The sequence below is a fragment of the Phocoena sinus genome, chromosome 17 (assembly GCF_008692025.1).
Source record: "Phocoena sinus isolate mPhoSin1 chromosome 17, mPhoSin1.pri, whole genome shotgun sequence".
NCBI classification, from domain to species: Eukaryota; Metazoa; Chordata; class Mammalia; order Artiodactyla; family Phocoenidae; genus Phocoena; species Phocoena sinus.
The window spans coordinates 12550360-12568544 of record NC_045779.1 but is presented as its reverse complement, the minus strand read 5'-3'; the positions used below and the strand labels follow the sequence as shown (position 1 = coordinate 12568544).

At 40.7% G+C, this 18185-nt stretch overlaps 1 protein-coding gene across 1 annotated transcript; it reads left to right on the top strand.

Annotated features, from left to right (window-relative positions):
• Window positions 1–1315: 1315 nt before the first annotated feature.
• Window positions 1316–9124, top strand: TCF24 (transcription factor 24). Its single transcript, XM_032610125.1, has 3 exons — window positions 1316–1554; window positions 2187–2599; window positions 8469–9124. Exons 2-3 carry the CDS (start codon window positions 2210–2212, stop codon window positions 8580–8582), a joined length of 504 nt encoding a protein of 167 aa, XP_032466016.1. The 5' UTR covers window positions 1316–1554; window positions 2187–2209; the 3' UTR covers window positions 8583–9124.
• The last annotated feature ends 9061 nt before the right edge of the window (window positions 9125–18185 follow it).

Here is an 18185-nt window from a genome sequence, read left to right as displayed (position 1 = left end):
ACATACAATTTACAGGGGAAATAAAGGTGTGCTTTCTCATTCACCAAAAGAAAGTAATCCTTTTTTGAACCAATAGTATTTTGGTGTGCTTCTTTCTAAAGTGTAAATCGAACTACAGCTACTGAACGGGAATTGAGATGAAAACCTGAGGATTCTTTTGATTCACTAGTATACTTAAAGTGTGTGGAATTCTACACTCAAATACAATAAGTGCCACCATTACTATGCACTAGTCGGTAGCTCCAATTTTAGAATCTATGGTAAAGGATGAAATTATGTCAGGTATACAAGAGCGGTTTCATTGATGCTATTTTAAATTCGATATTCAGTCTTGACCGCAAAGAAGGTGTTTTAACGTCCTGCTCTTCCCCACGCAGGCACTATTTTCAAGGATGGACTAATCACGTCGCTGGGAAATACGGGGCGTCCGCTCAGACTTCACCTCTGAAGGCGATGGGTCCAAACGGGCGGAAGCCACAGAGGGTCGGGGGGTGTCCAGGGCCCAGGCTTCCTGGGCTGCTGGGAACGGGCCTCGCGGGGCAGCGCCCCCTTTTCTCAAGGAGGCCGGAGAGAGCCCCTCCCAGCACGGCCGCCGGCCCCGCTCCCCGGGGGGGCCACGAGGGCTAAACACTTCAGGCGAGTTCCCCGCAGGGAAACTCCAAATCCGTCCAAATAGCGAAACAAAGCGGGGGCCCCTGGGGGACGGGTGAGGCGCCGGAACCTCGGGGAGAAGCGACCGCGACTGGGGGAACTTCCTAAGGTACCACAGACAGTGAGCGCGCTCGAGCTAAGTGCAGTTTATCTCTGGGCGGCTCAGTAAACTGGTCACGGAATCCCGAGGGTGGAGGGACTACGCTTTAAGCAGTTAGGGCAGCGGGAGACATTTACCTTGTGGTAGAGTGAAAGGTGAGCGCCTCGAGGCGGCACACTCCACAGTTCCTCACAGAAAGTTACGTCACGCTCAACAAAACGGCCGCGTTCCCGCCTCGGCTCGGCGCCGGCCTGGAAGGTGCCGGAGCTCAGACTGGGCCCGAGGCGGAAGGGCGGCAGCGAGGCGAGCTAACTTGCGAGGCCGCGCTGGGGTCCTACAGCCCAGACCGCGGCTCTGGCCCAGCCGGCCGCCAACCCCGCGGGCGCTGGACGTGCGGCTCTCGGAGTCCCGCCCCGGGGAGAACCTGGACGCGGAGGGGCGGGGCCAAGAAGACGCCCCGCCCCCTCTGGCCCGGCCCCTCCCCGCCGGACGGTTGCATTAATGACTCTCCCGAGGCGGACGGGCTGCTCGGAGAGGACTGAGTCCCCAGCACGGCACCTCAGGTGCCTGCGGACGTCAGCTGGTCCTTCTGCGGTCATCCCACGCCGAGCGTGGCCAGCACGCACGCCTCGCCTCGCAGGAGCCCGCATAAAAGGCGCGTCCGGCCCAGGCTGGAAGCGGCCGTAGCCTTCGGCTGGACGAGGATGGAGTGACCGGCGCGGTCCTGGACACGCAGACCCAGCTCGACGCTCCTCGCCTGCTCTTGCAGCGGAGCCGAACCTCGTACGGCCGCTCCAGGAAAGGTGAGGGCCCCGGTCCGACCCCCGCCGCGCTGCTCCCGGGCCTGGAGGGGTAGCGGGTGCCTTAGTCCCGTGAGAGGCCACCGGTCCCCCGCTTCTCCGGCAGAAACTTCACTGAGCTCCTGCCGTCGCCCCTCAGGTCCCCGGGCCTCGGGAGCTGATGGTGCGAGGGCGGCCGGCGTGGGCACGGCTGGCCCTGGCGAGGCAGGGCTTCCCGCCACGCTCCACGAGTTGACCAGCTTCATCTTTACTGCTGGACGGGCGGGATAGCGTTCCAGAAGCGCTAACAAGTTCCGAACCGGAGCTGTGCTTCCGAAATCTTTTTCCGCGGTAGCGTAGCCCTTCCGATTAATTTGTCGGCGGAAAGTAAAGCCGGCACCGCGCCCCTCCTCACCCTTCCAAGCAGCCCAGGAACACTCGGGCCCCACCACTCTCCCCAGACGCCGGGAGGCAAAAGCGCCCCAGTCAAAAGGTGCCCAAAAAAAAAAAAAAAAAAAAAAGGTGCCCAACTCTGAGATCGCCTGGAGCCATGTCGGACGGCCGGGCACGGCGCGCAGGGGGAGCGGGAGGGCTGCGCCTCCCCGGGTTAAACTCGACCGGCACCCCGGCCTCACCGCGCCTTCCGTCCTTTGCAGGGCGCGCGGCGCCGGAAGCCGCTATGGACAGCGGCGGCCCCGCAGGCAGCCACCTGATCGCCAGCAACGAGCCCGCGCCACCGGTAGCCGCCACCCGAGACTCGAGCCAGGGACGGACCGGACCGGGGCCGGCGGGCCCAGGCGGCGGCGCGCGCTCGGGGGGCGGGAGGCCGGCGGCAGCAAACGCGGCGCGGGAGCGCAGCCGCGTGCAGACTCTGCGGCACGCCTTCCTGGAGCTGCAGCGCACGCTGCCGTCGGTGCCGCCGGACACCAAGCTGTCCAAGCTGGACGTGCTGCTACTGGCCACCACCTACATCGCGCACCTCACTCGCAGCCTGCAGGACGACGCCGACGCACCGGCGGATCCCGGACTGGGCGCCCTGCGCGGGGATGGTTACCTACACCCTGTCAAGGTAGGCGGGCAGGGCGCACTGCGGAGCCGAGGCCGGGAGCATGGCACCTTGACCGCGGGGTCTGCCCCCGCCTGGGCAGATACCGCCCAGCTCTCACCCCTCCTTCAGGGTGAGGCGGGGAACAGATCGGGAGAGCGACCTTGGCCCGCGAAGGCACCCGTAGCGAGGTCCCCACTGCACAAGGCTGCTCCTTGACGGTTTGCAGGTAGAGGGCTTAAACCCGGGCTGGCTTGCGTAGGGGAGTCTCAAGCCCCTTATAGGATGCAACCTACAGGATTCCTTTCCTAGATGAGAAGTTTCTTGCGGGTGCCTGGTGGGGTGCTTGGTTGCACGTCCTGATAATTTTTAGTGTCCGAATTACATTTATGAACCTTTGAGGGTTTTAAGTTTACATCGTTACCATTGTGGTGTTTATCAAATATTTGAAAAGTTTCAGGAATTAAACGGGGTGACGGAAGTATCTGCCCGTAACTAATCCTAGGAAACCAATGTTGAAAAATTTTTGTAAAGCTGGTAAAAACAAAAGGAGACGATTCTGCGTCCCCACACAGTAAATGTTCAGTCCGTTTTAATGAAGGTTAACGATCATGGACTAGACAACCACCAAGAATGTTAGAAAAACTGTAATGAGTTTATGTGATTTTCATAATAAGCGTTGGCATATATGTTGTGTTCTGATTAGATATTCAAATTACATAATGTACAAAATTATCCAAGAGACTCCCTCTTGTATTTTTTTCATTACATATAGGTAGAGTGGTCAGGGTTTTTGTTTAATACGGTATATATGATTATGATTCATTACCTATATTGCAGTATTTAGACTCATCATCCTTTTCTCCTAGATTTGATTGTTTTCAAATCTTACACTGATCAGGTTTTCTGTTCAAAATGGATCACCTTCCCTATGTTTTCTAAAACTAAATATTCAAATTTTTGATTCCACCATTCTGAAGCATTCTCTCTCTCTCTCTCTCTCTCTCTCTCTCTCTCTCCCTCACACTCTCTCACACACACACACACACACACATACAAAATTAGGACTTTGCCTTAAGTATATCAATGTTCAATAAATTATTGAATAATCATTATCAAATTGAGGGTAAAGTACATCCTCTAATATTTACTGAACTTAAAATTCTGTGGTAAGGTTTAATAAATGTTACTTTGCACATTTAATCAACATGATGATAGACTCAAAATAATTCAAATATTAAGTATAAAAATTTGAAATATCATTTATTCATAATTATGATAGATTATTCCATTCCATTCATGTGTTGTATAACCTCAGCTGGAAAGTTATTCATTATTAATTAAGGGGTTTTGTATTACTATTGATATTAGATGCTACTAATCTGTTAATATTAGATTGATATTAGGTACATTAGATTGCTATTCAAATATATCATTAATATTAGATTTCTTTTGACTTGACATTATACTCTAAGGAAGTTTACTTTAACATTAAGTAGGCTTTAATACAAAAGACATCTGTTAAATGCCTCTTTGTGGGAGAGAGAAATCAGATGAGAAATCCAGTTGTTTTTCACCTTAGTTTCTTGCAGTGCTTTTTTGAATGAGTAATGTTAAAACCATAATTTTCATGTAACAATAAGCTTAACAAGAGTTTTTTTGCCCTGACTCCCGTACCAAATGTTTTTGTAGTCATATAACTCTTTAAAGAAAAATTAAATCTCATTTGTCCTCTGAATCAATTATTTTTATTTTAAAAGACAATTCTAGGGATAATGAAAGAAAGCCAAAGATTACCTCTTAAAAATGAAATTGATGATGGTTGAACAAGTGACTAGTCTATTTTAAAATCATTTACTGAGTGCCTGCTTTGTGCAAAGCACTCTTAGGAGAGTGAATGCAATTAAGGGTAAGACTCGATCCCTGCCCTAAATGAGCATGTAATAGAGACAAAGACAGAAATATAAATAACAGTATTATAAGAGAGAATGTAGTATGTGCCATAAGAGAGGCTATAACCATATGCAGTGGAGGTGCAGAGGAAAGAGATTTTACATACATAATTGAAACTGCCTGTGACACATTATTTTACAGAGACTACCAAAATGCTTAAAAATTAAGTCTATCATTGATTAATCTAATGCCAAAGAAATAAAGATATTCTGATTATTTGTACTTTTTGGTTTACATAGTTAAAGAGTGTTCCAAAATGACTTTTTCTGCCTTACAACGTAAGGGGGTCTTTACTTTGATCAAAGATCCATTAACAAGTATTTCAAGGCCATAATTTTGAATCATCAGTTCTTATTATCAGTATTGGGGATTTAGCACTGTTAGCATTGTTGGGAATTTACATTATGAGTACCTCAAATGAAACTGGAAGGTTTAAGAGACTGGAATCCCAGGGCATAGCCTAAAACAGCAGTTTTTATCCCTGTGGGATGTGAGCAGTTCTGATCAGCACCAGTGTCTGAAAGGGCAGTGCTTCTCCAAGGGAACGGGGGTATATTTCAGATACTTACATTGAAAGAAAAGCACAGATGGCTTTATTAATTGCATTACCCCTGGAGAATCATTGTTGATAATACAGATAAACAATAATTTCAAAAAATAAACACAAAGTTTTGTTATTTTGGAGTCATTTAACTCCAAAAACCAGGAACATATTTTTAGTCTTCAATTTCAGGTTCAGTTCTGGTTACTTGTATGAGTTTGCTAGATTGTTCTAAGCTAATGAAACTACATAATTTTAAGTATGACTTACTAGGTAAGGTAGAGGTCAGGACTGTGTTAATCTACACAATGCTAAAACAGACCATTGAGAAGTGAAATGTAAATCAGTCACCTGGCTTTTTTGGCATGAGGCTGACATGCAACCTAACCAATATTGTATTTATATTTTTATTTCTGACTCTTAAAACTATTTACGTATCTACATTAAATTCATTTGAATAAAATCATTTGAAAACGTTTTGAAAATCCAGGGACACAAAGTTATTAAAAAGGGAAGTTTTATTAAGTCCATGAAAAATCAGGCAAAAATCCACATATACATTTTTAGATTTGCTTCATAAATTACTTACATACTAGCAAGGCTGTAAAAAACAGATGCCTTCACTTGTCTCCACTCTTGGTTGCATGATTTAGAGTGATTCTCAGTACAGTGGAACCCAGGTAACAGAGAGAACTAACAGGGAGCATTCAGCAGTATTTTTATTTTATTTATACTTATATGTGTTTAATTCACATTCTCAAATTATTATCTACATTTTCAAATGTAGAATTCTCACATTACATTTGAGGTTTGAGCATGAGATTTTTATGCTCATGAAAATGTGGCAGGAGTGTAAAAGATTGAAAAGCACTGGTTTATAATATGCCTAAAATTCTGCACTTGAAATTGGTGACCTATGCGCTACACTATTTGCTACATGTGAATATTAGTCTGCTCAGGCTGCAATAACAAAATACCATAGACTAGGTGGATTAAACAACAGAAATTTGTTTTCTCACAGTTCTGGAGGCTGGCAAGTCCAAGATCAAGGTGCTGGCCAATTCACTTCCTAGTGAGAGCTCTCTTCCTGTCTTGCAGCTGGCCGACTTAACTCTTTCTCAAAGAAGGGGAGCTCTCCCCCTTCTTAAAAGGCCACTAACCCTATCATGAGGGACCCACCCTCATGACCTCATCTAACCAAAATTACCTCCCCAAATATCATCACATTGGGCGTTAGAGCGTCAACAAATGAATTTGGGGGAACACAAACATTCAATCCATAATACCATAACACTAGATTTTTCAGTATAATGCAGGCCTTAAATCTGATCTAACAATGCCAAATCCAAACATATAAAAAAAATCCCAGGCTAGTTTCTAAAACACTTAATGTTACCAACTGGTAGCAGGGATCCCAAGAATAGGATCAACATGATATACCCAGAAAGTACAAGAATTCACATCTATGATTTAAAAAAACAAAACCTGAAATGGATTTGCAAAAATAAGTAACACAGTGTCAGTCTTATTACTGTATCAAACATAAAATACAAGTTTGTTTATAGGAAGATTATATAGGAATGGATCATTTAAATTCCAAGTAACACAGATGTTATATTTAATCTGTGTTAAAGTGTAGATTCCCAGCAGAATAATCTGAATTTAGGACTCTTAAATTCACTTATCCCATCTGGAGAAATAAAAATCACATGCCTACTTATTATTCCTGTGGCTACATTTTACATCTGGAATCCCAGTTTAGGTGACAGTAACTGTATTCGGAAGTATAAGGAAGGCTTATATTATTCCAGATAAGAACTGACTCTACCTTATACTTCTCCAAAGAGGTCCATTCTGATTTAAGTGGCCTGGAGTGTGACTTGGCCATCAGTATTTTTTAAAGCTCCCATGTGATTCTAATATGCAACTTGTGTTGAAAACCCAGAGCTCTTACGGACTTTGGATTGTTAATAATTGTACCTCTGTTTGAGCACCGTGGATCATCTGCGAGGCATTTAAGAACATTTCATGGTGCTGTGTAACCAGCAGTCTGCCCATGAATGTTTGCTGGTGAAAAGAGCCTGCTGCTCACAGCAGCATTTACTCTCTGGAGAGTGTGGGACCCCACTGCTGACCTTTAAGAATTGCACTCCTTTAGTCTAAGGACTTATCTTTGTATTAAAAAAAAAAAAAAAAAAAAGCACTATTTCTCTGATTAGTATTCCAAGGACCTTAGAACTAAAATTATATGACCCTCCTCTCTTAAAAAAAAAGAAAGTCCATCCTAAAAGTACTGCCTATGTAGTATATTTTTTCATCATCGTGCCTGTTTGGAAATTAATTGTATTGTTTTAGAGGCTGTCCATTCTAAAGGTAAATTTAGAAAAGACACAATCAGAATACAAATGTGATGATTACTGAAAGGTTAGAGCTGTGTGATGCCAGTACAAGCAGTCATTTAACCTGGATGTTCTAGCTATGTAACACCAAACATTCTAATATGTGCAACTTCAAGATATTGCTTTTAGCTAGATAAAATGTTTAGATAGTCGAAGTAGTCACTTTTCATTGTAGTCCTTTGACAAATGTAGATTCATAATACTTAACACATATAACTTTTTTATTTTAGTATTTTTTTTTAATTTTATTTATTTTTGGCTGCGTTGGGTCTTTGTTGCTGCGTGCAGGTTTTCTCTAGTTGCAGCACTCGGGGGCTACTCTTCGTTGCGGTGCGCGGGCTTCTCATTGTGGTGGCTTCTCTTGTTGCGGAGCACGGGCTCTAGGCGTGCAAGCTTCAGTAGTTGTGGCACACGGGCTCAGTAGCGGTGGCTCGCGGGCTCTAGAGCAGACTCAGTAGTTGTGGCGCACGGGCTTAGTTGCTCCGTGGCATGTTGGATCTTCCTGGACCAGGGATGAACCTGTGTCCCCTGCATTGGCAGGTGGATTCTTAACCACTACACCACCAGGGAAGTCCTACATATAACTTTTAAGAATATTTTTAAAGCCAGGGATCTTGTTTTAGGCTTAATTTTGTTTTAGGTTTAGTTTAACATTAAAACATTGTGGGTAGATATATTTTCCTACATTTAAATATATTCATTCTCCATGATTTTTTGCCGTTCTGGTCCACATGCACACGTATTATTTCATATAATTATAATCAAAGTCTGAGTATGTTTTTACTTTTATTATTAGCACTAATAATTTTATTATTAGCATTATTTACTTTTATTATTAACATTTTTTCGTGTCATCACTTAGACTTCATAATTATCATTGTTACTAGCTACATGATATTGCATTTGCCTTGAGGTATTTGGAATTTTTAATATTACTATTATACACTATATCTGTCACAGATACTAACTTTTGGATTCTTGTTTAAATATTCTTTTTCAGAAATGGCCCATGCGATCAAGATTGTACATTGGTGCTACTGGTCAGTTTCTGAAGCATTCTGTCTCTGGAGAAAAAATAAATCATGACAATATTCCAACAGACTCACAGCCTTAGGCTCTCCCCTGAGGGGGGCTGGTAGAAAGTGATGTCGTTGTTTTTAAATGATATGAAATAATTCTATATTTATTACATTAGACCTAACAAACATCATTTCTGAAAGTTTACATGTGAATCCATAGTTGGATGTTCAGATTTATCTAATCTAAATAAATGTGGAATGAAATAATCAGTCTGGTAAATAATGTAATAATAATAATGTAAAACACACAGCTTATCTATTCAGTGTGAGAGAGTCACTACTATATAGTGCAGGAGAAACTAATGGAAAAAAAGAAAGAGACATAGGAAAGCAAAGAATTGTGTATGTATCCAAAGAATACACACATTTTCTGTAGTATATCTGTTACAAACTGAAAAGCTAATATCTATGTATACAATCTTCCTGGTTTAAAAAAAATAAAAGCTGGGTTTGTAAAACACCAGTATTTCATTTTTGTGAAAACCAGTCTGTGCTTAATATTGGTCTAAGAAGCCGTTCCACTTGGAAGGTCTGAGATCATTTATTCAGTTTTAGCTGAATATGTGTGAAAAGACTGTTGAGGTAATATGACAATGCAGCAACTTCTATAACTATTTTTCCCTCTTAGAAAACTTGGAGTATTAGAAATGGTTTGCTTCCTAGGCCAGGGCTTGGCCAACTTCCTAGAGTATTATTAAATATCTTATTATGTTTCCAAATTGTGGAAGGCATTGGGAAACCCTGCAGCCCTGTGTGAACAGCAGACAGCAGCAGGGTTTGTCACCCTCCCCCCTGGTCGCTCCATATCCACCCCACCCTCTTTCAGGTCCCGGACTAGGTAAACAGGTGCAGCTGTAGCCCTGTAGAGAGAGTGGCACATTCAGGCCTGTCAGGGGCCTCCAGCGAACCCCCGTGACCTTCACAGTCACAGCTTTGGCCAGGTCCCTTCTCCCCATGTCAGTTGCTGTTCACAGTCTACCTACTTGGCCCTTATGAAATGGGAGAAATCCTGTCTGATTTGGGAATTCTGGCACTGATCTGCACCTTGAGGGGGTCTGAGGACACAGAGTGGCCATCCTGTGATACAGGATGCCCTGATTTGCACCTACAAGCAAGGAAAGCCCTCTGCTATGGGCCTCTCCCACTGCCCTGCACATGAAGTGCCCAGGGAGCAGCTGTTCTGCCTGACTGAACCAGTGCTTTCAGTTTCGCCAGGAGCCTGGGGGTCCTAGCTATGAAGTGGAGACATTTGTCAGGGAACACACTGAATCTCAGAACAACAGGGTGCAACAGAGACACCTGGAAAAAAAAAATCATCAGTCTCTTTTGTCATGTCTTTGCTGATTTAGATTCCCTTTTATCTCCCTTTCTTGTTTTCCTCCTCACTCTTTACTAGTCCACTGCCCAGGTGTAAAGTTCATTCATTTCTCGATAACCCACAGTTTTAAAGTTGCTGGGTTTCATCCAAGATTATTAAATAGAAATGTGTATGAATGGACTTGGTTGAATTAAGATAGCAGCTGAACCACCATTTCATTCTCTCCTCCGTTTAACTCCAGCTTTTGGCAGTGAAATGAAGTAAAAGACTATCTGAAGGCAAAAACTATCATTCAGTTGATTCGAGGATGATCATATTTTGACTCATGTCTTATAGTTAGTTTGTAATTTTTATTATTTTAATGTGAATATACTCCTTGTAATGTGACCAAAGCATGTCTTTAAAAGAAAAGCCATACAATGAAAGCTGTCTACATATTAATATGTAGCAAAAATGTTTGTATATTTAAATATTTGTGAGTATATTTACCTCCTCATATACCATTGAAAGGAATAAAAAGTAAAATGAGATGGATTCAGCCATTCACTATCATAAGTTATTGGAATAAAAAGTGCTAAGAATAATCTTTTATCTTAAGGTATGAAATCAGAACTTCTTTAAAGTTACCTGGAACGGAACTGTAAACACTAAATGTGATAGCAAGAATTTCAGAAAAAAATGGTTTTATCGCTAATAATCTATTTGGTTATAGTTGTTAAAGCATTTAACTGGGGAAAAATTATGACTATTGTTGAATTATCAGACTTTTCTAAATCCTCCTGTTAAATCATTAGTCATTGTCTTAAACAGTATTACTTTTTATTTCTTCTTGTCCAGTTACAAATGTTTTAATGCCAAAGAACTATATTTCTGTCATAGGTTTTCATAATATTTTATTAAATTGCTAAATATGCTAACAGCTTTTGGTAGGTTGGGAAATCTGAGGTGAAATTGCATATTTTCACCCAAAGTTTCCAAGGAGCATGCTGTTTTGATTAATGGTGCATGGTCAAGATAAAGGATAAGATAAAATAAAGCACTAATTTGAAAAGTAATTTCGTCTGCTAAATTTATATCTGTCTCTATGGTCATTTAACAAATAATGAAGGTACACTTGAAAATCTTTCTAGAAGATAGATACCTACTTGGTATTAGCTTCTTCAGCATGCTGTCCTTAGTGAATAGGGCAGGGAGGGGGGTATATTTGGATCACAGTATTATCCCATAAGCTGCAAGGGAGGTTCTCACTTAAATTTCTGTCAGTTCATTCACCTCTCTCAGTAACAGTCACAAAGAAAAACATTTACAATTCCTCTATAGTGATAATTAGGAGGAATAAGGAAATACCTTTTTAGAAGCAGAACTAGTTCCAACAGACTTTAAAATATTGTTTCTTTTCCTGGTTGTAAAAATACTTGTAGTGCAGTTTATTGTATGTCAGTTATATATCCGTAAAGCTACATTAAAAAACTCAAAAATAGAACTACCATATGACCCAGCAATCCCACTACTGGGCATATACCCTGAAAAAACTATAATTCAAAAAGAGTCATGTACCACAATGTTCATTGCAGCACTATTTACAATAGCCAGGACATGGCAGCAACCTAGGTGTCCATCAACAGATGAATGGATAAAGAAAATGTGGCACATATATACAATGGAATATTACTCAGCCATAAAAAGGAACGAAATTGAGTCATTTGTAGTGAGGTGGATGGACCTAGAATCTGTCATACAGAGTGAAGTAAGTCAGAAAGAGAAAAACAAATACCGTATGCTAACGCATATATATGGGATTTTAAAAAGCAGTACTGATGAATCTAGTGGCAGGGCAGGAACAGAGACGCAGACGTAGAGACCGGACTTGAGGGCACGGGTGGAGGGGACGGGGAAGCTGGGATGAAGTTAGAGAGTGGCATGGACATGTACACACCACCAAATGTAAAATGGATGGCTAGTGGGAAGCTGCTGCATAGCACAGGGAGATCAGCTGGGTGCTTTGTGACCACCTAGAGGGGTGGGATAGGGAGGGTGGGAGGGAGACGCAAGAGGGTGGGGATATGGGGGTATATGTGTACATATGGCTGATTCACTTTGTTATACAACAGAAACTAACACAACATTGTGAAGCATTTATACTCCAATAAAGATGTGAAAGAAAGAAATAAATAAAAATGGAAAAAAGAAAGTATGTACATACCTGTTTTAAAAAACAAACTGGGGCTTCCCTGGTGGTGCAGTGGTCGAGGGTGCGCCTACCAATGCAGGGGACACGGGTTCGTGCCCCGGTCCGGGAGGATCCCACATGCCGCAGAGCGGCTGGGCCTGTGAGCCATGGCCGCTGAGCCTGCGCATCCGGAGCCTGTGCTCCGCAACGGGAGAGGCCACAACAGTGAGAGGCCCGCGTACTGCAAAAAAAAAAAAAAAAATACTGATTTTACATTTTGATAAGCGTTTTTTGACCCAACTACTTCAATCTGCAGAGTTACAGATATCCTAAACAGTAATTTTCTTATCTATTCATGGAGATTTTATTTAAACTTAGAAGAAGCTGTACGAAATAAATAAATAAATGCTGATTGTCCTCACTGAAATACACCGTATTTTAGTTGAAATTGCTTTTTAGGTTAAATTATTCAGTAATTTATCCTTCTTTCAAAAGACCTCATTTTATATTCACAAAAAGCAACTAACCAGTTATTATCAGAGAGAAATTATGCAAGCTCTAGTAAGATCTCTTTTTTGGTTTGGTTTGTTTGTTCGTTTAGGGGGGAGGGGGAGAGGTATAGAGTTAATTCTATATGTATTTTCCAGCAGTATTTAATCTTCTTTAGTCCTCGGTGTGTCAATAGTGCCATTCTGAGGAAATAATCCAATACAGACAAAACATCTCCACCGTGGCCAACATAATTCCCTTAGAAATCAACACATGAACTGTATTTGGCATCTTTTAAGACAAATTGCTTCCTGGCTTTATATAAAATTGTATTCTTAGCTGGCAGGGAGAAGAAATGATAAGTCAAACAGATTGCTTCTGATCCAAATTCATGTATTAGATACCTTATTTTGAGAGAGGGGTTTAATCTAAATGCTCTTTCCCAACTCCGTATATAGCTCATTGCAAATTATATCAATCATGTAATTTATTTGAAAACCTATGAACTTCAACTCTTCCAGCATTGGCAGATTCTGTCTTAATCTGATGACAAACTCTTTTTTTTAAAAAAAATCATTGATGCATGATGTGATATCTACAGTTTCACAGATGACTTACCACTAGTAGTGTACTATTGCTGTCTTTCTCCATGGTACACACTTTTGATTTTTTAGTTTTGTTTTTCTCGTTATTGTAACCAAAAATATACAAAAGCTAAGATTCCAAATGCTTGAAAGGAGCACTAGGGGAATAGTATAAAACTGTATATCTCAAAGAAAATTAATATGTACTTTTATTTTGTTACATACTGGTGGCTCGTGGTCTTATACATGACTGTTTTACTGAAAAAAATAAATGCCCCTTAAATCCTATAGATTTGCTTCCTATAAACTTTGAGTACAGCACAGATGGTACTGCAGCACAGTTGGGAATGAGGGACATTAAATATTCTTGCCCGACTGCATAAACCCGGGAAAGGCTTCCCTTCCTATGTTTACACAAGTCTTAGTTTCAACTCATAAGAGAAACCAGCTCAGTGAAATATACCTCAATCATTCAAACTCTTTCATTATAAATTATACCATAGCATTTAGCTGTCAGAAGCTTTTAAATTATAAACTGAAGAATAATCTTAACTATTAGGCTTAAAGATTATGTCAATAGTCATTTCCTGTGCACATGAATGTTACTGAAGAAACACGCATTCCTGCCCTCTCAGGACCAAGAACTATGTCCATGGGGAGGTCTGGGGATGGGCTTAAATCACTTGTCTCTGTTTTTATGGCCATTGAAAACTGGGGGCCATTTAAAACAATGTGAGGTCTAAATAAGAACTGATTTTAAACCTTATTTTCAAATAAGTTCTGAAATCACTCAATTAAAAAACTTTAAATGTGTGCTATTATAAGGCATCTTAATACTTTACATAGATGGGTATATCATGTGGGTCAAATTTTTAAAATTAAGTTATATAATTTTTAAAGGCCCATGCAAGACTGTCTCTATTCTGTGTGTAGCACATCTGCACCTCCTGCTGACTGTAAGCCCCTAGACCAGAGTCCTCTTGAAATGTGGGCAATAAACAAGTGAAAAAAAGTGGGGTGCAATGGCAGAGACAGGAGAGTCAAGGGAGGGAAGAAAGGTAGGAAGCAGGAAGCTATTTCCATATCCTCCTTTCAGAATGAGGAGGCCTGTTCCACCCGTGTCCCATCAGGCTACAAGTGTGATGTTCTGGGACATACAGGAGAGACTGCCTTGGAAAAGAAACCTGACTTCAGGCCAAGGCCAATCACTCACTGTAATAAGCACTAGTGTTTGCCCTCAGTAAACTTCCCTTGCCTTATCTCTTTCTTCCCCTAGGCTCACAAAGTTGATGTGAAATAATAGCTAAGAAAATACATGTCAGCAGCTCAAAGCAAGACAGGTTTGTCTTCTCTGGCTGGGTAGATGTTAGAAGAAGGTTAAAGATGGCAAGGTGAAACGTGACACAAAAACACAAGAAGCCATAAAGGAAAAGCTGGGTAATTTTGACTATAATAAAATAAATTCATAAAACAAAAGAAAAAAACGTAAACAAGGTGAAAAGACAAAAACAAACAAACAATAAAAAAACCTAGAGAAAAAAGTCACAACAGATGATAGTCACAGTAGTAATTTCCTTTATATAAAAGCAGCTCTCAGAATTTAAAAAGACCAGCAACTCAGTAGAAAATTCCACAAATGATATGAGTAAGTGGTTCATAAAAAGAAATCGAACAGCTAATATCTTTATGAAAAGACACACAACTCACCTATGATAAGAAATATAAATTTAAAAAGCAATGAAATAACATATTTCACCTATCAGAATGATACAAACTGTCCAGTTATAAATAAGTCCTGGGGATGTAATAGAGAGCATGGTAAATATAGTTAACAAGACTGTATTGTGTATTTAAAAGTTGCTAAGAGAGTAGATCTTAAAAGTTCTCATCGCAAGAAACAATATATAACTCTGTGAGGTGATGGATGTTAACTAAACTTGTAGGAATCATCTTGATATACATCAAATCATTATGTTGTACCCCTTAAACTTATACAGTGTTATATGCCAATTATATCTCAATAAAACTGGGGGGTAAATGGGTAAGTGATGATGACTAATTTTTCTGGCATACTAGAGTTAACTTGTTTTAACCATAATGCTTGAGCATGTATGTTTTTAATGAAAATTAATCTTTGTAATTTTTATCCTCCTGCCTTTTTTTCCCTTTAATATTAAATGGAGAAATGTGAAATAAAAGAATGACACAAAGGTAAAATACCCGTTTTTGGTGAGGGTGGGGAAATGAGGCTTATAGCACTGTTGGAGTATACAAGCTTTTTAAATACAATTTTGCAGTATCTCTCAATATTTTATGTGTACACGTTCTGACTTAGCAATTCCACACTGAAGAATTTCACTAATAATATACGTACACTCACAAAAGTCTGTGAGAATAATTATTGCAGGTATTCATCACCTTTCACCCACACTCTGTAAACTTAGAAGTTTTCCCTGCCTTCTGTATTGGCTGCACCCAAGTAACCTATCAAAAATGCAAACCTGAAGATGTAATGTATTTACTTGTGCAAAACCATTCAGTGGTTCCCCATCATGTAAGAGCAGGTTTAAACCCTTAACTTGGCTTATGAAACCCCTACCTATATCACTGCCCACTGTTCTCCACCACTGCCTATTTTATACTTTAGTTTGTAGTAAACACACACACACACACACACACACACACACACACACACACACACAGAGCTATTTCATGCTTCAGTGCTTTTGTTCATCAATCATCAGTTGGTCCACAAATATTTTCTTAATACTATGGTAGGCATTGTTCATTGCTTACTATATCAGTTAGGAATTGCATTCAGCTGCTAACAAGAAAGACCGAACCATACTGGCTTAAATAAATTAGGACTTTATTCTCTTATGTTAAAAAAATCCACAAGTAGGCAGTCCAGGGCTGGTAAGATGGCTTCGTAAAGATATCAGGGGCCAAGGCTTCTACTTATTTCTCCTTTGCCAGAAGTGGGTCACAAGGTCACCCTCAGTTATAAGGAAGGAATATCAGTCTGGGTTTGGTGGCAGTATCTGCTCTAGCTAGTTTAAAAGGAAAGGGGTGTCTTATAAGGTATTAGTGACTTACAGAATCATTGGGATGAAACAAACTCGGGCTGGATTTACAGGAACAATTTCCTAAGTCATTCCACGCAACTGGGCTGCCAAAGCAGTTAATCTTCTGCCGTGACCTGGACTCTGCCAGCCCAGTGGAAGCTGCCCCTGCAGTGACCGACTCCAGAAACATGCGGCCTTTGCTGCATAAATGCCAGCACAACGGATGCCTGGCAGCCTGCGTTTCTCCTCTCATAACTCAAGTTAGAATTCAGGTTTTGCACAGATGCATTTGATTGGCAGGACCTAATTCACATCCATAATCCAAGCTGCAAAAGAGTTTTGGAATACTATATAATACTTAGCTTTTCATCCTCTGAAGTACAGAAACATAGATAAAAGGAGGCTGGAGTAAGTACTGAGTGAGCCAGTTCTCAGCATCTACCACAGGAGGCAAGGGAAGCAGGCAAACAGATTGAAATAATAGGCTGAGCCCAAGGACTGGGCACGTAACACAAACAAAATCAGGGTTCCATTATCAGGGAAGAAGGCTGGCAATGGCTATGGGACGGCAATAAGGGTACCTGACACAGTCTTAAGAAATCAAGGAAGGCTTCCTGAGAAGGCAAAGAGGGACAAGAAGAGCAGTCTAGGCATAGGAAAAACCAGGTGAGAAGAACATGCTGCTTTGAAAGAAAGTGCCTGGGGAAGAAGGATGGATACTTCACATATATTATCTCATTTAATCCTCACAACAATCCTAGGAATAAGTTATATTATTCCCAATTTTCAAATCAAGGAGGACCTTGAAAGGTACATTAAAGGATCTGGATTTAAGGGTAGCCAGAAATCTTGCATAGAAATGCAGAGGTATTGGGTACCAAGGAGCTATTCCTAAGCAGAGAGAAGAGTACAGAGTTCCAAACAACATAAAACACCATAACTATAACTAAAAAATAAAACAAGACTGAGAAAAGTTATTTGCAATGCATGTAACTGTTAATTGACAAAAGATTAGTATCCAGAATATAGAAAGAAATCCCATAAATCAATTTTTTAAATTACAGATACTTCAATAAAAAATCGGGCAAAGCTCTGAAGGCTATGATTTACAGAAGAGAAAACCCAAATGATTAAAAACGTGAAAAAAAATTTAAGAGAAAAGCAAAACATTCATAAAGTTATCTTTTCAACCTTATAGCAAATGCAAATTAAAATAACAGTAAATACTATTTGATATTTATCATATTGACAAAAATGTTAAATTCTGAAAAGAGCAAGTTTTGACAAGGAAGTAGAGCAACTACTTGGAAAGCAATTGACTATATTATGTATGAAGATGCATGTATCCTTCAACCCAGAAATTCAGCTTCTAGGGACAACGGTGTGCTGGGAAAGCTAATTGTTAATTATTCAAGCATTCAGGTATCTTGTGAACCAGTTGTTAGTAGCTTGAAATCGCCAAAATGTATTAATAGCGTGGATATCTGCAAATGCTACAAATCAGGGTTTTGTTTTAGGGGGTTTGGGGTTTTGTTTGTTTGTTGTTGTTTTTTTTTGGAGATCCTGTTTACCAAAATACCACCGGGCATAGGGAAATTCATGCATAAATACACGGAGACATCGTAGAAAAAACTTTCAGAATCTACGCTGTATTTAAGTTTAACGGGGTGTTAATTTCAGGACATAATTTGTATTAGATCATCACTGAGGTAAAATAACATCATACTTTAACCTTAGTTTGAATTTTTCAATTACTTCCACATTCTCAACTCTCTATGTAATCATTCTTAAATAATTTTTTTTGAACAGTAATAAAAGTGTATTATTTCACATAACAAGAAGCTGGAGTGGCTCCCTGGCTGCTTAACTTGGTGACTATTCGATGTCTTTAAGTTGCTTGGTTCCTTTCCTTCCCACTTTGCCATCAACAGAAGCTCCCCTCATTTAACAAGAGGTCTGCAGCGATGCCAGGAATTCTTTCACCGTTGATCGATGATGATCATATCTAGGGG

Bases quoted from the DNA above. Each gene is read 5' to 3' on its own strand.
- TCF24 (XM_032610125.1), top strand. From the start codon at position 2,210: ATGGACAGCGGCGGCCCCGCAGGCAGCCACCTGATCGCCAGCAACGAG. The intron at 2,600-8,468 runs GTAGGCGGGCAG...ATTCTTTTTCAG, and splicing joins GTTACCTACACCCTGTCAAG to AAATGGCCCATGCGATCAAG.